General features: G+C 40.7%; 1 protein-coding gene across 1 annotated transcript in view; it reads left to right on the top strand.

Moving 5' to 3' along the window:
• slco2b1 (solute carrier organic anion transporter family, member 2B1) overlaps positions 1 to 22,515 on the top strand; it is a 39,141-nt gene extending 16,626 nt beyond the window's left edge. The window contains exons 7-15 of the mRNA XM_034682824.1: positions 1,955 to 2,085; positions 8,342 to 8,432; positions 9,054 to 9,218; positions 9,356 to 9,545; positions 10,016 to 10,160; positions 13,476 to 13,636; positions 16,367 to 16,431; positions 17,174 to 17,294; positions 18,435 to 22,515. Of these exons, the coding sequence (XP_034538715.1) occupies positions 1,955 to 2,085; positions 8,342 to 8,432; positions 9,054 to 9,218; positions 9,356 to 9,545; positions 10,016 to 10,160; positions 13,476 to 13,636; positions 16,367 to 16,431; positions 17,174 to 17,294; positions 18,435 to 18,630 (1,265 nt within the window). The 3' untranslated portion in view covers positions 18,631 to 22,515. The remainder of the gene's footprint in view (positions 1 to 1,954; positions 2,086 to 8,341; positions 8,433 to 9,053; positions 9,219 to 9,355; positions 9,546 to 10,015; positions 10,161 to 13,475; positions 13,637 to 16,366; positions 16,432 to 17,173; positions 17,295 to 18,434) is intronic.
• The last annotated feature ends 2,153 nt before the right edge of the window (positions 22,516 to 24,668 follow it).

Here is a 24,668-nt window from a genome sequence, read left to right as displayed (position 1 = left end):
GGTGAATTTCTATATCACTCGTTAGTTTTTAAGATATAAAATTAAGTTAGGTTGAGCCAGCATTTCCAATACGGCAGCCGGCGCTTCATAAACAAACAGTGTAACTTAACAGTGACTACGTTCATGTTTTAAACAGTCTATGGTTTCATAAATGGTCACAACATCAACATGTCGTCAAACAGAGTTTTGTTGATCAGTTTATTTCAAAGTGACAGGAGGACACACCTCCAGCAGTGGTTTAACCCCGTCTATGCAAAGACGTAATTTCGGCTTGTGTCATTTTTCATACAAAATCATAATCATGATGTATCATGGGAAGTTAACAAGAGGGTTCAGGGACATCATAAAGGAGCATTTACCACAGTAATGCCTGAAGGGGGAGAGCGTTTGGTGTGCTTGCTGCAGATTGTTGGATCGATACCGGCCCCTCTTGCTTAAATTTTCATCAGCAGCTGTAATGCATTCATCGTAACTGCAAATAAACAAGATGCAACTTGAATATCGCAGTCATTGTGTGTGAATGTAACAAACCTTGTGACAGAAGCAGATGAACAGACGTCTTTTCTCAAAGGGAGAATGCACACTAAGCTAAATAATGACAGGTGTGTTACAGGTATATTACAAAGGGGATACTAATGACGTCCTTCGTCATTCAGGCTCCAGGCTGATCTGTTCCTAAGTCCCTGCACTGAGTCATCTGGTCCAGAGGCAGCTCTTTATTTGTTAAACAGGTTTAGATTAAGCAGCTACCTCACACTCTGCTGACCTCCTTTTCCCCATGTGAGAAACAAATGCTGCAGCTCTGCACAGAGTTCAAAGTTTTAACATCTCTGCAGCAGGGGAACAGTTTCATACATGGAAACTTATCTTGGATTGAGAGAAAAAAAAGTAGGGAGCAAGTTTTCAAACAGGAAAAAACACATTTTAATAAAGATTTAAGTAAGAAGTAAAGCAGACGTAGCAAAAATAATTGCCTTGATTTAGCGACTCTGAGCACACTTTGGAAAACAGATTCAGGATGAGCAGTTTAGGAAAAGAAAAGCGGTTTCTGTCAACACATTTTAATATAAGTATCACCAACAGCGTCAAATCAGTTCCCTGTGTTCACGCTTCAGGAGGTGACTCTGGTGTAGAATCTATGACAGTTTGTTGTTTTGAAGCTGCTGAGATGAACAGATCTTGGCTTTCACTGAAGGCTTGTCCCGACAAAACCTCTATTTACTTTACGGGGTGTAGTGTGTGAACGAAAGGAAGAGTGATTGTGCAACAGACTCTGTGTACAAGTGTACAGGACGGTGTGTATGTGTGAAAGCATGCATGTGTAATGTGTATGCTTTAGAGGACATGGCTGTATATACAGGATTCTTTTGTCTTGTAAAGTAAACATTACTGTGTGTGTGTGTGTGTGTGTGTGTGTGTGTGTGTGTGTGTGTGTGTGTGTGTGTGTGTGTGTGTGTGTGTGTGTGTGTGTGTGTGTGTGTGTAAAGGACGGAGGGATCATTGGACTGGTTATAAAATGGGTTACTTATTGCTGCTGTTTTTTTACGTCTCATAAACATGTGTTCAGCGTTTCTGCCTCCTCTCTCTTCTTTGTTTCCACATAAACTTTCACTGCTCAGCTTGAAGACAGCACAGAAACAAAATATCTTAATCCATGTAATATTTGAACATTTAGGCGTACCAGCTCCCTTAATGTGCCACCCTGAACTTGTTCTGTTTTGTTGGCCTCATAAACATGTGCAAAAAGGGTTAAAGTCTACGAGAGCTCTTGAAGAAACTTCACATACCTGTGAGTCTTTGACTGAAGAGCTTATGATGGAGCTTTGTGAACTTTGATTCTGTAACATGCTGGCTGTGAACTGACTGTGATGCATGAGTGATGCACATAAAAAGAAAACTATCACTCAGTGACTTCATGCTTCATGGTAGTCTCTCTCTCTGTTGTGTTTTTCAGACCAGATCCACTTGAACCACAAGGACCTGCGCTGGGTGGGAGCCTGGTGGCTCGGCTTCCTTGTGGCATCCTGCCTCCTCTTCCTCGCTGCACTGCCGTATCTCTTCTTCCCCAGAAACATGCCCAAAGAGGTGAGCACAGACGTCACCCACTGGTTTCTGAAGACTTGAATTTTGCCGCCATGTTGGTTTCTTGGAGACAGAAGGGACCTCATTTGGACACAAGGGCTGTTTTGGAAACCGCCATATATACTTCTATACTAGCAACACGTACTGATTTGGCCCAATTGCAGTATGTAGTATGTAGTACCTGAACATGAACAATATCTGCAGTATGCCAAAACTACCCGGATGTCGTACTGATTCAGGAAAATTTCTCAGTATGCATCAGACTAGTCTCCCTCGCATACTGTTTCCCACAATGCACCGCTCTAACGTTCTGCTTCTTCTTTTTTCCGTTTATGATGGGGGACACTTTTTTATGTGCTACGAAAATTTTAAAATTCCATATTAACTACTTCTTAACTTTTTGAATTAAGAGTGATGCGAAAGAAGCAGTTTTGTTATCAGCTTGGCCGTTGTTTACTTCCACTTTCCGAAACCGGAAATCCAGTGACGCCTGACCCAGCGTACTGCAGAACAGATCCAACAGAACAGCCATACTACATACTACCTTCAGACGCAGTATGCAGTATGCTGTACGTACTGCATACTGCATACGTAGGTGGCATGTTGCAGGCGGTTTAGAAAACAGCCAAGATTTTTAAAAGTGTGGTAGTTTGAGGTTCTTGTCAACATTAATTGTTTTACCTGGGGCGCTGGTTAGCTAGATTATAAGCCTCTACAGAAGGGGTCAGCTCCACCCCCTCATTTGCATCATGTAACAAACTCCAGCACAAACCTTGATGTTGGTGTAAATGAGCGCTCTACCTGGAAATTTCCAGTGCTTTATTTTGCTATCAGAAAATTGTTTTTCTTTTCAGATTATTCTCAAACGCAATACATCTGTGTTCCTCCACCTGTGGCACACTGATCAGTGAATCGGTCTACGATGGTCAGGTCATTGATCTTGATCAGTTTGAGATAACTTGAAGCTCCATTACGCGACAAAAACATACAGAGAGAGCTGAAATGTTCCCCTGAAGACAATCTTTGATTCAGTTTTTCTGATGTAACTTCTGAAAACTGAAGAAAGCTGGTAAAACAGCAGTGTTCGGTGAGGCTGCAGGGAACTCTGGATGGTGAGTGATGCAGACTGCAGCCTTATGTGAGCTGCTGGTATCTTCTGATTCAGAAAGGTCCTGATGTGCTGTTGTTACCAGTCCCACTCCTGACAGTAGCTCTCTGGGTTCATGGGCTCACACACCTGCATCACCAGGTAACTCGGAATCTCACCTGTTCTCCAGTTAGAGAAGAAGTTTCTCCCCTCTCTCCTTCCATCTGTTGGGTCTCTTCTTACTCTCTAAATTCCGGTTCGTAAAGGTGTCCTCTGTGTCCGCAGTAAACAGCACAACACCGTCTCTCAGGTTTTAGTTCGGTTGTATTTTTGTCTCTTTGAATCCTGAATAGGCGGAGGAACACACATGTGCAGCGTCCAAAAATAGTGCAAAAGTGAACGGGACAACAGAGCTTTGGTTTGAGTTTCTAAAAAAAAAAAGAGAACCGTCTTGACTTCTGTCTCTGTTAAATTTATTTATTGACTCTAGATAAAGAAAGACAGATCAGCAGATTTCACCAAGTCACTCACGGAGGAGATATCAATCATCATAAGGTCTGAACCCTCAGAGTGTTCATGGTTTTATCGCTTGATTCAATCTCCTTGATGTCAGCAGTCTGCGAGGCGACAGCTTGTCTTTATCACACTAACCTACGTGATAACGATTGTGAGTTATAAAGGTTCAGATGATTAATAAACTTCAGAGAAAATCGGCAGTAGGAAATGAGCCAGAGAGGTCCGACTCATCTTTTAATTATACAATTGTGGAATAAAGAAACTGAGGTCAGTTCACCTGTGCAGGAAAACTTTGATTCTAATGTTTAACAGAAAATTAAAACATAGAGGAATTCACAAAGAATGAATTGAAGCTCCAATAGTATCAAAAATGATAGTAAAGTGCAAACATGCCACAAAGTTCTGTAGCTCCGTGCAGTCGGCTCATGTTTTGCGTCTACAGAGAGGAGCTGTCTGAACATATGCAAGTAGTGTCTTCAGATGTTCTCCATCCCTAAAATCTGTATCCATTAGTTCTCTTTTGTCTGATAATCAATTGCAAACAGGATTTTGCAAAAAATGATCCGCCACAAAGCTCTTAATCTTCACTCTCTGTTGCAACAAACAAATCCTCTAACAGGTTGATTCAATCAGAGAAATTAAAACTTGTGCAAGATCCTTTTTTATTTCAGTAAAATCAAAACTTCCTGCAAAACATCCCAAAGGTTACCAACAACAAGACATTTGAAGTTGAATAAACAAAGTAAGAATATTAAAGCTGGCAGAGATGAAATTTAAAAAATGCTCATAAACTGGTTTCCTGTCACCTTGACGAGTCTTAACAGGAACGTGCTTCAGGCTATTTGGCTGTGACTGAAAGTTGAAGTGAATTGAGGCCAAACAATTGCTCAACAGAGCTTAGAAGACTTCCAGAGTATCAGAGCTGCAGACGAACTTCAGCACTTTACTTTTTTAACACCAGATATTTGACTCAGCACTGACCACCTTCACACAGAAGATGTTTTAGTTTCTGTATTCCAGTAATCTCAGCAGGGACAGACCAACACACTGTATTTTTTTATCTCACTTTGTTGACTTTGAGTGTTTTATCGGTAATTCGAAGTACCTCTCAAAGCAGGGGAATTCACGTGGGTCCTTTAAATGATCCAGACCTCAGAGGTTTCCAGTATGCGCAAATTTTCCAGACTTCATGGTTTGAGGTCACTATAATGAGATGGGTAGGAGTAAAGTGAAAGATAAGCAGTTCAGGCTTCAAGCATCCATCCAGCTAAAGGAACAGTAGGCAACATTCAGGTCCATGACACATTTCCCAATAGTGCAATAGTGTATCATTTAGCATCCTATTGTATCATATCATGTCAAGTCCTGTCGTGTTCTATTGTGTCGTGAAGTATCCCATCATATCGTTTCTCAGCACATTGTATCATATAATTTCTTAGTGTGTAATGACATGTTATATTGTGTCCTATTGAATCGCATCATGTTGTGTCTTTTCATTTCTAGGCTTATTGCACTGTATCATATCTTAGCCTGTCATATTGCGTCCTTGTGAATATCGTATCATATTATGTCATATTGTATAATTTCTTAGCGTATTCTCTCGTTGCGTGTCTTATTGTATCGTCTTGTATCCTAATGTATCCTGCTGTGTCATGTTGCAATCTGATTGTATTGAGCCGTATCCAATACTGTCCTGTTGCGTTGAATCGTATCATTGCGTATCATTGCGTATCATTGCGTGTCATTTCTAAGCGTATCCTTTCATACAGTGTCGTACCTTCTCATCTCGTAGCCAATTTTACCATGTCGTCTCGTGTAAAAAAATTTTTTTCTTTTTTTGCGTTTATTTGATAGGACAGCTGTAGAGAGACAGGAAATGTGGGGAGTAGGTAGCTGGGGAAGACATGCAGGAAATGATCCTGGGACGAGGACTGTAGCCTCTGTATGAAGGGTGCTTAGACCACTAGGACACCAGCGCCCCTCGTGTCATTTCTAAGCGTATTGTATCGTATAAATGTTTTGCGTGTCATGCAGTGTCCTGCAGTGTCCTTCTGAATCAAATCCTATTGTGACTTATTGTGTCGTATCATATCCTATTGTGCAGTCTTGTATCTTATCGTACCGTCTTGTTGCACATCTGATTTTATCTTGCCGTGATGTATCATGTCAGGCTGTATCAACTCCTGTCCTGTCGTGTTGAATCGTATCATCTCTTTGTGTATCTTATGCTACGTTTCTTATCGTATCGTGTCGTACCTTCTCGTCTTCTATACAATGGTATCATGTCATCACATGTCATTTCTAAGCATATCCTATTGTGGCGTATTCTATTGTACCATCTCGTCTCGTATCCTGTTGTGTTTTATCGTATCTTATTGTGCCATGTTGTATTGTATGGTTCTGTGTCGTTGCGTATCTGATTGTTTCTTATCGTGTTGTGCCGTATCCTGTCCTGTCCTGTTATGTCGAATCATATCATCTCGTCTCGTATTTTATCGTACATTTCTTATTGTATCGGTTTTACCTTCTCGTCTAGTACCAGATTGTATCATGTTGTCTTGTGTCTTTTCTAAGCTTATTGTATTGTATCATAATTTCTTAACGGATCATGTTGTGTAATAACATGTCTTTATGAATCATATTGTATCATGTCCTGACGTATCGTGTAGTGTCGCATTGTATTGTACCGTCTCCTTGCAAAACTAATTGTATTGTGATGTGTCATGACGTATCGTGTCGAAAAGTTCAGATTTCACAGTAGTTTGATTTCAAAAACAGGATCAAAGAGATGCTTAATAACTGCAGTCTAGTGCAGATTTGTAATAAGTGAAAATTTTGTTAGACGTAATCAGCAAAGAGCTGAAAAAAAAAATTGCATATGAAGAGAGAAATTCATAGGACCTTATCAGGTACACTTCCCACTCTGGATAACACTAGTGACTTCCTGAAAATACACTAATCCAGATAATCATATTATGTAAATGTTTAACAATAAGACAAGACCTGCTCTGAATGAAAATCGCCCTGAGACACTTCTGTTGTGATTTATCGCTGTTTAAGTATCACTGTATACTCTTGACAGGATAATTCAGGATTGTGCGTCTGTTTCAGTCTCAGATGGCTGAATGTGGTTCACTTAATGAGCTGAATGAAGTCTACACGTGTTCAGTTTAATTGTAGTTTTTAACTTCTCGTGTGACCGCGCATGTCGAATAAAATTCTCTCAGATAAGGAGTCTCTAAAATCGAAAGTAGCTGCTAGGCTTGGCTTCCCTCAGCTGGACTTTGACTCTGTGAACTTTGGCTGCTCTGTGTGTTTGCTTTGAGTCGTATCAGATAGAGCGTTGTGTTGAGCAATTTGCTGGCACTGGGCACTTTCGTTTTCTGAGTTTTAATATGACAGGTCTAAAACTCCTCCACAAACTGAAACATATTTCATTTCAGAGTCAGTATGCTCTCTCTCATTCTCTTTCTCTTTCTCTCTCTCTCTCTCTCTCTCTCTCTCTCTCTCTCTCTCTCGTTTTAAAAATAATATGTAAAGAAGCTTGTTTCACACATTGACTGTATTTAAAAATGGATGAAGTCAACTCCTCCTGCTGTGAAAAGGTGAAGCCAAAGTTCCCTTTGAGACAGTGCTGGCATACTGCACACTTGTAGTAGATGTATACTGCAGCCAGGCAGTAAAGGGAGCTCTTAACATTTTGGCATGGCTTTTTGGAGAGCTGTTATGTCATCTGCATAGATGTTGTCTCAGTGACGTCACCCATTGGTCTTTGAAGTGGTGTTATGAAGCCAAACAATGGCAGACACCATATTTGAGATACTGACCCCAACTTTATCGATTGGTTAAACCCCAGACGAAGGGGTGGAGCTGAGTTGGGCCTCCCACCTCTTGGCGAATACTTACTTCGTACACAACTGTCTGTCAACTTGCCACGCCCTCTAATTATAGAAAAATAACCACAACACTTTGCCTTAATACGATCAAAACACAACCACAACTGATATGTGGTAGAACCTGTGAGTAAACATTGGTGTTATTGGAGTTTCCTCAGCTTTTGCAGCCAGCCTCAAGTGAACACCCACGGAACTGCAAATTTTTTGCACCTCTGCATTTGCTTGTAAGGAAGAAAACTCTTAGACCACAGCCATCTGTCAGTGTAATTGCAGCCCTTGCCTCGGGTTTGTGTAGGAATGTGGATGGACTGATAATGGAGAGCTTCATCTCCAAACTCATTTGTAGGTATGAGCACCATGGTCAGACCACCATGATGGATCGTTTGACGATCATAGCGCAAGTAAACATCATACCTGCCATCATTTAGTCTTATGTTTGTCTAGTTATATCAGATCTTACTATGTGGGTGTCTGTGTCAGGATTTCAGATTTTATCTGACTCTGGAGTTTCACCCTGACAACTATTTGCTCTGTGAGGAACATACTTTTACCAACCACACATCCTAAACCTGCAGCAACAACAGATTATTAATCATAGCGCTTACATTGCATTTTGAAGCCATGAATGTAAACCTGTTTAACATGCTGAGCCTCAGCAGACTCCCTAAAAGTAGCTTTGACTGCAGACTAAGGGGGTTTTGAAACTTGCAGGCAAAAAAAGGGGGCAAGCATGTGATGTTCTACTTCCATATTTAACCAGGACGACGCAGACGATGATGAGTCTAAACTGGACAGCAAACAGCAGCAGAAAAACCCGCTCAAGGAACTCACTCTCCTTCAGTTCCTCAAAAGTAAGAGTCCTTTTTTTAACCTCTTCTATTTCCAGTCAAGTGAGACTGCTGCAGGGGCAACTAGAGGGCAACAACAGCAAACAGGGGTCACTGAGATAAGAAGATTTTCACCATCAGAGTGAAATTTCCAAACAAGGGAAATTGAACCCAAGTTGACAGAGTCACAATTCCCCAAAATGATAATTTCATTCAATGGTTGTGAGATGTTCAACTCTGAGATTAGTCCATCCTTATTTTGGGAGGATGCAGACCGGTGCAAATACGCAGAGGTGGAAAAACACCCAAACAAACACAAACATGGCGAGCGCTCCAGAAGAACCTGCACCAGTGTCAAGCCACATATTCTTGTGATAAACTATGAATATAATAACAAAGTGGAGACACTCACTGCATGTCTGCTGTCATTGGGTCTAGAACTGTTGGAAAACTGACCCTCATTGTTGAACCGGTCTGAGGTTCAGAAATAATGCAGAGGCTTTTTCACTTCCACATTCTCACGTTTGCTAATCTTGAGGTTGACTGAAGTTTATAAGTATGGAAAAGGAAAAACTTGAGACCTCTGAGGAAATGTTTCTACTTATGCTAGAAGTCATTCCTGAACTATCCTTCACTGTTCTTCAGGTTTTCCCCGTATCGCTCTGCGTACCCTGCGGGGCAACATCTTCCTGCTGGTGGTTCTGGCGCAGGTCAACTTAGCGGCGCTGCTGGCCGGACTCGCCACATTCATGGCCAAGTTTATTGAGAGACAGTTCAACCAGACAGTCTCGTTTTCCACCATGATGATAGGTAAGAGTCTAAACCAATTTTTGAGGATATTCTGCAGGGATAAATACAAATTATGTTCAATAAAAGGTTTGAAAGAAGTATCAAACTGAAGTTGTGGCTACTCAGGAGTAAAAGTCTCTCTGATTTCTATCTTTCAGGAGGAGTTTGTATCCCTTTGGCAGTGCTGGGCACCGTCCTGGGTGGAGCTCTAATGCGAAGGTTGAATCTGTCAGTCAGCAGTGCTGGCAAGTTGTGTACAGTTGCCATACTGCTTGGTCTACTCTGTGCAACTCCTCTGCTGCTCATTGGCTGCCCAACACAGAAGGTTGCCGGGGTCTTTCCTCAAAGGTATCAGAGACTTCAGCACTGCTCACAGGGAACTAATTTCACCTCTAACAGGGAACTCATTTTACCACTTGCAGGGAACTAATTTCACAATCAACAGGGAACTACTGTCACCACTAACAGGGAACTAATTTCACAATTACTCACTCAACTACTCACAGGGAACTAATCTCACCACTCAAAGGAAACTAATTTCACATCTAAAATTGAACTAATTTCACTACTAACAGGGAACTACTTTACCCGCTAACAGGGAACTAATCTCAACACTAACAGGGAACTCATTTTACCTTGTACATTTCACATTTAACAGCTAACAGGGAACAATTTGGGGAGTTATTTCAGTATGGATATAGCACTATCTTCTCTACCTGGATGTAATGAGCCCTGAACTTGGGGCCATCACCAACTCTGTTCAAGACGAGCCATGGGAGCAGTGAAAACTTTTTCTCTACTTGTCTTTGTGTTTTCAGCACTGATGGCTTGTCCTGCAGCATGAGCTGTCAGTGTCCTAAGGAGGCCTTTAATCCGGTCTGTGGCTCAGATGGTGTGGAGTTCAGGTCTCCCTGCCACGCCGGATGTACTGCTATGGAGATTGATAGCAAAAACAAAACAAGTGTAAGTATTCTCATCAAATTACCATGCATGTTTTTATCTCTGACAAGCACAGCACAGACTGGAAATCACTAAGCCTCATTTGCCCTCTCTGTCCACATTCACTTGTCATTGGTTTATTGTGAAGCTGATTCAGGACAGATGTGATTCAGATTTCATAAGAGGCCAGATTTGCCCCAAATGAAAGCATTATGATTCATTGAAATACGCACAAAACACAACAGCACACAGGGATGCTAATTGTTCTACAGCGTGGTTTGTGGGGCATTTAACCCTTTACATGTGCTTTGTAAATCATGCATGTTTCGTCCCATTTTTACAGGTTTAGAAGGCGTGAATCAGACCCACTGTGTTTAAAAACTCAGACTCACTTTCAAACTATTTAAAGCTTTGAACATAAACCTAGGCAGTGTTCAGTTAACGGGAACCAAGCAGTGCCTGTTATTTCAGTGCTCATGGTCCGTGGTAAAGTGGGTGATATCACTTTGTTTCATTCACAGCTCCAGAAGCTGTTCATCTTCACTTTTTGGCTCTTTCAGATGTAATCTTCCTCTCTCTGTCTCGCCCACAATCACACCCTGTTACTGAATTTACACACATTCCAGCTTTTCCCCAACATCTATTTATGTGTCAGTGGTCTTAAGTGAAAGCAGACAGCATTAAAGTAGGGAATGAGGTCAAACGACTACAAACTGCTGCTGAGAATTTCACATAAAAAGCATGAAAGAGTCAGTATGAGGTAGTTTAATTATCAGTAAAACTACAGCAGTTAATCTCAGCTATGTGAGGTTAAAGTTGATAACAAAAGTCAGTTTGTGTTGCTGATCCAGGTGGAGACAGTTTGAACTTCTTTATGCATAGGCAGCCAGTTTAATCCAGCGGTTCCCAACCCCTGGGTCGGGCCCTGACAACAGGTCCCTTGATAGAGCTAAGAGGTTGATTTTTGGGAGAGGAAAGAGCAGCTGTCAGATAAAAACTGCATGTCCCTGAAGTAAACTACAAATCCCACAAAATGATGCTTCAGCACAGTGTATTAGATAAATTACTCAGTTTCTAGATATTATATCATATTCACGTATGTCACAGTGAAACCATGGTGGTCTTCTTGTGGGGGACACACCAAAGAAATAGCAGCCTTATTGCGCTCTGTTTTTCTAACCTGGTTGCTGTGGTTGCTAAGCCCTGCCCACTTTTTGTCTTAAATCAAATCCCTGAATAATTTTACACTTCCCACATTCAGTTTTACTGAGAACATCCTCCCATTATGACACATACCCTTTGATAGGATTCACCAGTACGTCAATGTCTCTTCATAAACTCAAAGGTTATGCTAGTGAAACATTTATCATCTTGCTATTATGGTTTTTATGTGACATTCATTTGAATTTGAGAATGCAAAAAAACAGCTTCAGCCTTCTGTGAGGGTCTAACTTCAGAGAATGAAGACACCCAGTGCCTCATCCACTAAAGGATGGCATTGCTTTTTGCCTGCTAAGCCAGATAAGTACAAATTAATTCAGAAAGTACACCTGGATGATTAAATGCGACAGCTGCAGAACAAATGCAGCTCTCTCCATGTCTGTGCTGTTAGAACATATTTAATTGAGACATGATGCATTCTTTGAGCCAAAAAATAATAATATTCCTGCACGTAAAGTCTGAACTATTGCTTTGACATACTTCTGTTGTAATGATCAAGGGTTAACCAGTCTAGGCTGTTCAACCTGTTTAATGCAGGCGCACTTTTTAACACGTGGGGGGACAGTCTGGAGGAGATTAGCACGTGTATTTTTTATGTGGACAAGCTGCTCTTGCAGACTCACTCCAGGGAGGAATCTTTGTTGTAAACCACAATATATGAGTAAGAAGTGTGTCCCTTCCATAGACTGTATTAATAATGGACGTAGTATCTGTGACGTCATCCATCTGTTTCTGAAGCGCTGTTTCGAAGCCAATCATCAGCGGGTGCCATATTGGAAATGTTGAACACAACCAAACTGCTGTTGAGCTAGTGTGGGGTAAAGAGGCGGGCTTTAAGCTTCCAAGCCAACAGCTACAGTGTTCCTGCCTGTCAATCAAGTCAGCTGTGCCTCTCATAATGGAAAACTTGTAATCTTAATATCTTCGAAACTGACGCGTTATGAAAAAATTCACTACCGATCGAGAACTGAGCTATTCAGACTATACTCGTTTTTTGTACCAGGCTGTAAAAATGTTTATTTCTGCTGTAAAGATCGGCTTTTTGAATTTTCTTTTTGAATTGGTGTGTATGTGGTTTCCGGTACTTCCGGAGCCAACCTCAAGCAAACACTAGAGAAACTGCATTTTTTGACGCTGGCAACACCAGTAACCACACACACAACCATTCAAAAAGACGATCTTTGCAGCAATAATAAACAAGTCTACAGCCTGGTTCAAAAAACGGCTTGGGTCTACGTTGCTAATTTCTCTATCGGTACACACTGATGGGGGGATTTTTTTTTATAACAAGACAGTTCAGAAGATATTGAACTTACGAGTTTTGCCCATTTAGGACATGACTGACTTGATTGACAGTCAGGAACTCTGTAGCTTTTGACAAAGAGGCTCAAAGCCCGCCTCTTTACCTCGATTGGCTTCAAAACAGCGCTCTGGAACAGATGGGTGACTTCACAGATACTACATCCATTATTTACACAGTCTATGTTGGTAACCCTGACCCGAGCACTCAGAATAGTGTCCTCTGTTAGTTTTCACAGAACAAGCTCTGTTTCGAATAAGTTTAATTGAGGAAAACAATATAGATATAACATTTTATTATCAGTCACAAAGTGAAAGTAAAAGGTTGCTGCAGGTTTATTTTAATTTCTGGAGTAATTCTACATTTCAATAATTTGAAAATGAAAGTGAAATTTGGACTTCACAACAGCCGGATGTACAGAGAGCGATGTCATGACCAGATGTTTGCCCTAGAGGAGTTTGAGATTGATCTGTCATTCCTCAGCTAGATAATATTGATCTCTTGGCGTGATTTTTGCTTTCTCATCTGGCCTTTTCTCTGTAATTGAAGCATCAGAGTTATTCACCTCATGCAGTTTTCCAAGAAACATAAAAAGTTCCAGAGAAATGTCGTAAACAGAGAAACAGGAGGGATAGTTTAACCCACCTCACCAAGAGAGAGAGAAAAGATTGCAGAACCTCTGAGTGCAAGCAAGGACGGAAACATTCAGGACCGCTCTGTGTGCTCTAGCTCCACCCTCGGGACAAATCTGTGTGTTTGGCTCCAGCTCTGATAATACATGTATGAGCAGGATTTTCACAGTCTATGTGTTTTTGCAGAACTACACAGGGTGTCGGTGTGTTGGGGGTCTTGGGGTCGCCTCCCCGGGGACCTGTGGCAGCGGATGCTCCCACCTCCTCCTCCCCTTTATGGTCCTGATAGGCCTCACAGCCTTCATTGCCTCCTTCTCGCAGACGCCGTCCTACATGATGATCCTCAGGTAAGAAACATAATCACAACATTTAGATATAACACCAAAGTTACTAAAATCCTGCTCCTGACTGAGCAACTGGCTCCAAGGCTGAAAAATGAGGATGTCCTAAAAACTGCATTTCTCCAAATGTCCACTTGAGGCAGTCCCCAAAACTGAATCAGTCCTCATAGAGCCTTTTACTGTTTGTAAGCAGTTACGGCTGCATGCGCACTATGGCAACAGAATTACTGAGGAGTGCAATAGTTTGTCAAGCTACACAAGGGAGTTAACCCTCAAAACCACAATTGTTACCTAAACAAAGTCACTTTGACAAACAGTAAACAACTTCCAGCTCTGTGGGAAATCAGTGAGTGGATAGATATTTACTTGACGGACATCTTTAGAAGAGAAACCAGCGTGGTCACCAGTGATTAAACCCACAACTCAGTCCCTACCTAAGACTACATTATCTGTGGGTATGTACAGACCGTCAAATATCAAGACATAAACTTTTGTCTACAAATAAGAAATCCTCCCACACACAGACAAGCAACCAAGACCGCTACGTCTGAGACCTGGATCATAACAAATGAGCCAGAAAACTAAGTTCAGACAGCAAAGTGCACCAGTACAGATCAGAGTGATAATGATTCTGTGTTTTTGAATTGTTAGTCAGCAGAGTTATTTGTCTGATAATGTACTGCAGTATTAATGTTAACATAAAATCTGTTTTGGCTACGAGTAATAAAGACTTTCACATATTATTTACCTCTCCTTATTGAGTCTTGAGACACAAAACCAACTTTTTCACAGTGAAAACTGGGTTCAGATGTTCGGCAGTTAATCTAATTTAATAACAGTCAAACCTGATTGAACCAAGGTCGGATAAAGGAGAATTTTGATAGCTTGCAGCTACAGACGCCGCTGGTGTTTCAGTGTAAAGTGTGATCATGTTAACTGGTGACTGTCAGCTGAGGTTGCCTCTCACAAATGCTTATAGTTTTTCATGAAACACATATGATGAGTTTATTTTTATACAACAATACAAAATAATCTAGGATACATTCACGAGGACTCTTTTCATGTTTCAACAGCTGTTGTAATCGCGACAATCACTGACATGTTCTGCTAAACGTCAGCAGTTAGCATGGTCACTCTTATCACCAAAACAGTGGTGGCTCAGAAACGGTAGTAATCCTGTCTAAATTCTGGAGAGCTTGAGTCTGAGGTGGAGTATTGATTCTAACAACCAGCCACAGAACAACCAGACACTTTGATGCTGCCAACAGTTTTAATTCAGTGTTTAAAGCTTGCTAACTCGTCTGAATGAATAGAGCTAAACACTGCTTCCGTTGCCAAAATACGCACGTACCTCTTCAATGATATAGGCTGTAAAGGCCACTACAGAGCCCCATGTTAAAATGTATAACTTTACAGCAGAATTTAACATGTTTCAGCAAAAACAAGAGAGCCGTTGCTAAGTTGAGGCTTTCAAAAGCAGTCAGGAAACCAGCAGCTACGACGGCTACTACGGCGGCTACTACGGCGGTTACGGCGGTTACGGCGGTTACGGCGGTTACGGCGGTTACGGTGGTGACGAACCATCTTTTATACAGCATGTGCTCCTGAGGCTGATGGTACTAATAGTATAACTTCACAGTACAAAAGGACACATCCGTATAAAGAAGTAAAAGATCTGTGAACTGACTGATACTACAAGATATGCTCTCAAAACATTGAGTCTGGGTGCTCCCCTGAGAGAAAAAGTTAAGGATGGCTCACATTTTGCATATTTTCATATCGGTTACCTGATAATTTGTTCCTCTTGGCTCTATGACACAGAGACCAATAATGACAAATCATAAGCATGTGTTTACAGTTCTTTCTTTCTACACCGTCTGTTTGCTTCGATTTCCTTCAGAAGGAATTTCTCCCTCCTCAGGCTTTAACTATGAACTAGTTTGCCTTTTACAGTGGTTAGTATAGCTTTCACCTTGAACTAGTGACAGGATTGTACATAAGAAGTCTGCATCGTGTCTCAGAAGCTGCTCACAGCTGCAGAGCATTAAACTAAAACCCAGATGGGAGTGAACGAGCTCCAGGAAACTGCTGGACGAAAAAAAAGTATTTGGATAGCAAGGAAGAAGGAGGAGGGGGAAGTAAGAGCTGTCCTCCCCCCCCCATCTGCCACCTCATCAGCTCCAGGTGTTTAAATCAGACGGCTTATAAATAAATAAGCAGCTGATTCAGACCAACCCAAATGAAAACAGATCTATGAACCTGATGAACACTTCACTAGCAAGGACCACGCCACACAAGGATATAAGTTGAACATTTAATGAATTAGTTGTGCGTGGTGTGCCCAGCAGAAGGAGACTCAGGATGGGGGTTCCGTCTCAGCGTTATCCTGCCGGAGCTGATCTTGACCCCGGTTGTACCTGGAAGTAGACAGGGCATAGAAGGAGCGAGCACGAGTTGAGTAGGAGAGGACAAGAGAATAGGTTAAGTGCAGTAGAGTAAGGTGAGGGAGGGTGGGTTGAAGAATCACGGACAAGCAGTTGGAGTAGGCTGGCTACGTTTAAGAAGGCTTGTCAGGTGATTGAGGGTGTGGTTTAGGCGTGGTCCTGCTCCCGAATCTAAGTTAACACCTTAACTTCATTTATCTTAATCACTTCTGTCATCATGCACCGATCATTCATATTCCACACACCTGTCCTCATCTGTATCATGACTGTGGTGTTTGTGTCTCTGCTGCAGGACGGTGCCCGCCGAGGACAAGTCTTTCGCAGTGGGAGTTCAGTACATGCTGTTCAGAGTGCTCGGTGAGTCCACAAGCCTCTCTCATGTGTCCACTCAAAATTCTCAAAGAGTTATTGTTCACTCATGTCCCTCATAGCTAGAAGTGATTTCTCCTGATACTTATTTCTCTTCGGGTTTCTGCATGATAAACATATCATCACTCAGCCCGCTCGCTTTGGGTACATTTTTCCCAGATATTTCCTGCTGCATTTTCCCATTAGCTCACCTTGACTCTGGAACTTTTACCAGAAAGTTAGCGGGAAACCATCAGGGTGCAAATCTAAGCTGTGTGCATTCACACATGTTGCTCAAATAAAAAAAGTTCCAGGAAGTTTTCAGGAGTTTTGTGTATGAAAGCTGAAAGATTCAAGATTCTTTACTGTCAATGTACAAAAAATACAAAAAAGTTAACGTGCACTAAAGACCAGGCTCAATCGTAAGTTTGAAAATAGATAATAAACAGATAATTAAATACACATTCACAATGCACCCACAACATGCCATCATTAAACCATACCCGCATTGCTAACACATGAGAGTCCTCTGCACATGGTTAGCTGGTGGTAGCAGTTTATTCTGTCAGTTATAAATTACAGCAGTCAGAGATAGAAGTAAGGGGCAGGAAATATCGGGTTATAAGAATAACCCGTCAATTGGTCAAAATGTTGGGCCTTGTGTCGATATCATTCTGTCTTCCATCATTAATGTGTGTGTGTGTTTGCTTCGTGTTTGTGTGTGTGTGTGTGTGTGTGTGTGTGTGTGCAGCATTCATGCCTGGCCCGGTGTTGTACGGTAGCGTCATCGACACCACCTGCCTCCTGTGGGGCAAAAAGTGTGGCAAGCAGACTTCCTGTCTCTACTACAACCTGGACCTCTTCAGACATAGGTGAGCTGGTCTGAGATGAACTCTGTAGCTCTCTTCACAGGTGAGCCAGGTGTCTTTAGGGTCTCCTGAATCAGCAGCTCCTGTTTGTTGTGTCCTCTTGGATTTACAGACAAGTATCTCTCTTATACTTTGGAGCCAATCTATGTAAAACTCAGGGGTGTGGATTTTAGTCTTAAGAGTGTTGTAGTCAGTGCAGGCTGTTGCATGTCAGTATCAACCAATTAGCAGGAAAAACAGTCTATGGAGAGCAACAGCCGGTGTTCTAGAATTCTGAGATCGAAGACAGAATTCTGGAATTTTGTCTTTGATCTCAGAATTCTGAAGAACATTCCAAATGTGAAGAAGGTCAGAACAAAAAAAATCCCCTCAGTGTCTGTAATCCTCTTTCATAGACCTCCATTTAAAAAACAAACATTGTAAAAGTAGTTTTCTTCTCCTCCTGAGGACAGACCTGACAAAGCTTGACTTTTGACTAATCTGCATCATGATGTTGTTATTTCAGCAAACTTAAGACCCGTTAATTACAAGAACATCACAAGAACATCAGTTTCTGTTTCCGGTTTATATAGCTAAAGGAAGCCCGAGTGAAGCCTCTGAGGAACTTACTGTTTACAGTGAAACTAAGACTCACCACAAACAGATGAACGGGTGCTCCTCTTGGGGATGTAACAGACTATCAAATTACAGAGTTAATTTAAATATATATCTAGAGGGGGTGGATTTCTTTTGACTTTTGATCTGAACATAGTGCTACAATTAAGAGGACTAGTTCATTGTTACACAAAGAATGGAGGTAGAGAGCATTTAAGATAGAACATAAAACAACATGAAACAGGTAAATATGCTGTCTTTAAGTGGTGTAGTAGTTTCAGCGCATACCTTATTGTTGCAGCGGTCATTGGTTCGACTCTCGGCCAGAACTCTTTGCTAACTCAAAAAGCAAATCTTAGAATTTTACAGGTATAAAAATCATAAAAGAATTAAATGCAGATAAGCATCAGCTCATGTGGACATCCATGCAGCAGCAGCTGTTTGTGTCTCTTTTGGCAGATTTCTGTGTTTTTACCCTGGAAAGTCCTTGGTTTTCCTTTAAACCTCAATCTCAGAGTCCATGACGGCTTGTGTGTCTGTGCTCTCCAGGTTTCTGGGTCTGCAGGCGGTCTTTGTGTTTGGGGGGATGATGTGCTTCCTGCTGACGGTCGTGGTCCTGCGCAGGAGAAACCTCGGTCAGGAGTCAGAGCCGGGCTGCAAGGGAGGGTACGAGCTGGTCAGCGGGGAGAAAACACCGGGGAACTCTACGTCGAGAGAAACCAAACTGACGGGAGTGAAAACCTGAAGAAAGACGATATGAGGACGCAGGGACACCAAGGACAGATTCCGAGGACGAGAAGGAGTTCTGAAAGACGCTGGCAAAGCTTGGAGTTCCTCAGACATTTTTAACAACGTCAGTCAAACTGTGTAAATATACTTTCTTATTATAGTAAACCATTTTTATAACCACTACTGTGAAGCTAGCATCCCTAAATAAGTCACTGTTCATAGTTTGAAAATAACTATGATTCTAAGCTTAACGGAGAAGGAGGAAGAGTTTAATATTTTCTTAAACTTTGGACTTGATTGCACAGAGGGGGAATTCTCTTCAGCTCATTACACAAAGAAACACAACTCCAAACCAGTAGCTCATAAAAAATGTAATACAAATAGTGATGGTATGCACAAAAACATTTTTACTTAGAATTAGTCAAGCTCAGTTTCAATTTTATCAGTGGAAGTTAGAGATGCTGAAAAACAATTTTACAGGATAAAATGTTAAATTTAAGATTCAATTAAAAAAAAATGTGACATACTTACAAAAGGCACTTTTAAACCACAAATATTTAGTTCCAGGAACTAAATGGTTTCCGTGGCCCATTGTTGTCTGCGTTTCCATGTGGTCCGAAGTTCCCTGAAGATTATGCAAACCAGGCTAGTGATGTGTGGAGAAAAATAAAAGTAGCAAAACAACGATATCTGTCTCCATAGAAGGAGACAGACAGACAAGCATTGTCATGTGACACCACAGAAAACATTGGGCCTGTTAGCATGGAGAAGATTCCTCTTGTGCTTTTTTTGATTGAGCTTTATGATTTACTTAATCAACACTTGGAAGGAGACAAGCTCTAGAGACCAAGAGGATTCAAAACGTCTGAAACACTCGACTTAAAGCAAGAAGACAGATTTTAAAAGCCATGGTAGAGATTGACCGGTGTTTCAGTTTAAACAGCAACTCTGTTAACTGGAGACTTTCAGTCGGATGCATCCCTCACAAACGTCTTTAGAAGATCATTAAATACTTATCTGATAGAAAACTAAACTAGGATGCATTCTTGAGGACTCCTTCTGTGTTTCAACATCTGTTGTAAACTCCACAAACACTGACACGTTCAGCTGAAGGTCTCCAGTTTACAGGGTCACTCTTTAGATTGTAACACGGGGAGCTGACAGAGACTCATTCACTCTATCAGGATCAGAGAAGACGAATGTTAAAGAGTTATTAAATCAAGTGAGTAAAAGCTCTGCAGGTACTCTACCAATCAGAAACATTCAGCATTACAGGCCCCACCCCCCGCCAGTGTACTGGTAGCTGATAAGAAGTACTGGTGTGCAGAAAAAAGGCAACCTTTGTAAATTTAGAAGCATCGGTACTTCATACCAGAGCGTACCGGCCCGCTTGAAGCACCAGACCTTCACTAAAGAGCAGTCAAAGAAACAAATGTTGATTCTGTTACCACAAATGAGTTTTAGACCCAGACCCAGTAGTCTTGCCCAAGTCTCTGCTCAGTCTCAAGGTCCAATCCACAAGGCATAAAAGGTCAACGATATTCAAGCACAAACACGCCCATAAAGTTCTGCAGCTCTGAGCAGTTTGCTCTTGTTTTGCGTCTGTTTGTGGGAATAAGCTTCCGGCATCTCCTCTCTCTGCTGTGCTGAGCTGCATTGTGCACTCTCATCCTGACAGAGCTCAAAGCTCTCCATGTGTTAGTTAGCTGGATGGGGAGGGGACACGTTTCATCAGTATACTGTGAAGTTGATTCATGTCAGATGTGAAACATATTTAATCGTTTATAACAAAGCTTTCAGATTGAGCCAGCAGAAGAAGCTCCTCCAGACCATCTCCCCATGTGGACAAAGTGTTCCTGTGTGTGCCAGGGTTGAGCCTCAGACAGTCTTTAATATTAAACAATGCAACTGCTAGCTTTTTAACATGATGCAAATAATGTTACTCCCTCCACTGTGAGGTTGTGATGTGTCCCCTGTCTGACTCCTACAGGGGGTTCTCCCTGCTCTCTGTGACTCTATATGGGACCCTCATATACTAAATGAACATCATGCTGTTTGGAGAAGACTGTAAATTAGAGATTGAGACCATAAACTTGTTTGGAAAATGTTTACTGAGGGAATAAATCAGCTGAGGAGGAGGACCATTTTCTCATAAACTGATGCACAATCAGAAGAGTCGCCCCTTGCTGGACAGTTAAAAAAACGGTAAATCTGAAATTTGTTTTTCAATTAAAGTGTAAAAAAATATTATATTTGTGTAATTTTGTACATTATCCGAGAAATTATTATTTTCGATTTTTCAAGCAAATATAAAAAAATAAACATATATTTAGTCTTAGTGTATATATGGTCTCAGGACAACACAGAAAAACTAACAGGCAAACTACAGCTTTAGTGTTAACTTCAACTAACACAGTGAAGCCGAAACATTCAGTGCTCACGCGGCTGACCTATACTGCAGTATAGGTCACCTCCTCTGTGTTAACAGATGGGACATGTGTCAAACTGTAAAATACAAACATAGGTCAAATAAATGTTTGTCAAACACTGTTTCTGTCATTATAGTTACTTCTTATCATGCAGATTTAAGTCACTTTGTTCAAGTTTCTGACTAGTTTACTTTGAATTAGTTATTTGATGATATAAATAGAGGTGTAAAAAAAGATCAGTTTAAATATGACGCTTCTTTAGAATGTTTATTTTTCACTTGGAATTCTGCCCTTGATCTCAGAATTCTGCTTTTGAGCCTAGACTGCTGTCTTTGATCCCAGAATTCTGCCTTCGATCTTAAAGCAGAATTCTGAGAAAGTTGGTAGGACTTAAAAATAATCAGTGGACCAGACCTCCTTCCATCATAAGGCCATGATTGCCAGCTCTGTTGACAAATGAGGCTCCTGCAGCACTGTGTGCACCAGATTATCAGAGTAGAGGAGGAACGGTGAGAGGAAACGCAACAAATACTAACACAAGAGTCATTGAACTTTACATCAAGCAGAAATAAAGGCATGTTGTCTGTGTTATATTCATTCAGTGTTTGCAATAAAGTTAAGATTCAACATGTCAGAAAACACAGTGAAATAGTGATGAATCTTATGACCTCTGGTTTAAATAACATCTAATGTCAAATCAACGTCTTCATATTCACTTGTGAACCAGTTTAGGACATCTTTTCACAAATAGCTGAGTAGTCATATATCATAATAATTACTCTCTTGATGACAGTATTTATATGTGACCAACCTGAGCTGCAGGATCAGACATGTTTGAGCAGCTCCTCTGAAGACGTCAGACGATGAAGAAACACAAACAACACCAGTTTAATTACAGAGCAGGGTGCAGGTATTAAAATTCAGAGGATGTCATGTATTTACTTCAACGCAGAAGGGAAACAAAGTTCCTGTCAGCATTAACAGATAATGATTGCAGGTCGTCTGTATTATATTGATGCGATGCTTCATCCTCATCATCCTGCACACACTTTTCTTAATCGTCATTTCTATGAATAACTGTTAACATGTTGACATTGAGTAAAAGTGAGGGGTCACAGACAGACAGGAAAGAGTGTTTCATCATAAAGAGTCTGCTGCAACAACAACAAAAGAAGAGGAAGAGCCGCTCCTGTTGTTTCTTTAAGGATATCAGAGCGTGATTTATCCTCGACTGAGTCTCTGATTGTTGAAACATTTGTGCAGAAAACAGGAGTTAGATTTATAATTGTACACATAAGTGTATCTTGTGTCTTCTTCAAGGCAATTATTGCACATTTCAGCATAAAGGTCATTTTAAGTGCTTCACATGAGACATTAAAGTATCGAAATAAAGGACATGAGAAGCCCATCAGCTTCCTGACGGTGTATCAGAGAGTCAAACCGAACCTCATTCAATAAACAAATATTTTGAATTCAGACTTTTCAAGAGTCAGCATGTTTTCAGCCTGTCTTTTGTCATTAAATCACAGAATAATGGGTTTATTTTGGCGCTGTAGTCAGACAGATTTCAGCTGACTCGATAAATACAGTGAAACTGACTCAGTGGAAAAGATGGAGAGGTGCTCCACAGCTGAAACAGGACTCTGGTAGTTGGTGTCCATCAGAGAAATCCAGGAATTCACACTCTAAAATAAAATGTAGAGGCAAACAGGGATGTATTTATCAGATTGTTTGGTAATAAAGGGGATTTGATGTTTTTCACAGTTTCAGAGAATGACATGATTGCAATTTGAAAAACATGCTGCAAGTATACAGAGCAGAGGGAAAAAAATCCTGAAGTTTTAACATAACCAATCTTTAAGTCACCTGAAAAGTCGTCATCGTAATGAAGATGTGTTGAAGAAATATTTAACAGCAGTAGCCGCAGCTAGCATTAGCAAAGAACGCTAATTCAGCAGATATTTGAGAGGTGACCTGATGATCACCTTCATTAGAGGTAGAGACTGAGGATTTTAGCAGCAAGTATTTGGAACAGGATCCTGAGTCTACTCTGCAGACGTGTCCCTACCTGCCCTGTATGATGTGATCTCTACACACACTCAGTCTGATCCACAACATTGTCAGGGACACAAATTTGACCACGGACAGATGGACTTTAACACAAAGAAGACATTACTGCAGCAAAGGAGAGTTCCAGTTCACAGAAACTAAATCAAAAAGAGAATATTTATATAAATGCATCTTTTCTCGCTAAATCTCAGACTTTCTTATCCTCAAAGGGGGCGCCATTTTTAAAGTTGTGCACACTGAAAATAACAACAACTTTTCTCTACATTTAGCTCTAAATCGTCATAAAAGCGTAGTGTAATATTTTAAAAGACACTTTTTATCATATTTAGAGCAATATTTGCAATCTTTTTCACATTTCATTTTGTTGTGAAAAATGTATCCAAGTTAAAATCACTGTTAAATCTAAATGCTAAAAATAAATATAAATGTTACATGTGAAATATAAATATAAATGTTAAATGTTAAATGTTAAATGTTAAATATTAAATGTTAAATCTAAATCTAAATCTAAATGTTAAATGTTAAATCTAAATGCTTAACATAAATCAAAATGTTAAATGTTAAATCTAAATGCTTAACATAAATCAAAATGTTAAATGTTAATTCAAACCTTGTTTTTATGACGTTTTGGAGCTAAATGTTGAGAAATGTTGCTGTTATTTTCAGTGTGCACAACTTTACAAAACGGCGCCCCATACCAAGCTGCACAAACTAAATACAGAGATGTAATCGTTAACTAACCTAACCTCTATCCGTCATCAGGAGCAAGTTCATATCAGTACCATACCATGCCATTGTTGTGAAATCTGTCTGGTGTTTCTGGTCTATGGCGACCTGAAGTGTTTTAAATGAGTGTTTGTCTCCCTCTTGTGGGCTCTGAGGTGAGGTAGTCTTTCATACAGGTGGGCAGAGTTCACATAATAACTCAATATTAAAAAGCTCCATTGCTAATTAACTGTGCAGGAATATAACTGAGGAAATTCACTACAGCAATGTATTTAATTTCAGATTTAAGGAGCTGGGGTTTCCTGAAGTTGTGTAACTTTTACTTTGAGAAGTCGGAGGGAAAAAGTTAAAGAGAGTTTTCTTCGGATGCTTTATTTGTCTACTTGGTTAAAAAAGGATCAGAATACTTTCTCCCCTGCTCACTGAGAAAAAACAAAGAGGATATATGTTGATCTTTCTTCTACATGTCAGGATTTTCTTCTCCTTCTTCTTCACAATCTTCATTTTTCCACTTTGTAAGCTCAATTTCTCCCGGGCAGTGTTTCAGAAACCTCAGGAATCTCTGACAGTGTGGAAAATCAAGACCATATGTGTGCACCACACACACACACACACACACACACACACACACACACACACACACACACACACACACACACACACACACACACACACACACACACACAAATAAATCATCTCCACAACTTCAGTGTCTTTGTTTTGTTAGTTCGATCCTTCCTTTCCTGATTGAAATCTCCGATATTTCCTTTATGTTGTTTATTTGAGGAAAGTTGGTCCTGTGTTTAATATACCATATGTTATACTCTGT

The sequence above is a fragment of the Notolabrus celidotus genome, chromosome 5, assembly GCF_009762535.1.
Source record: "Notolabrus celidotus isolate fNotCel1 chromosome 5, fNotCel1.pri, whole genome shotgun sequence".
Lineage (NCBI taxonomy): Eukaryota > Metazoa > Chordata > Actinopteri > Labriformes > Labridae > Notolabrus > Notolabrus celidotus.
This window is presented reverse-complemented; position numbering and strand designations above follow the sequence as displayed.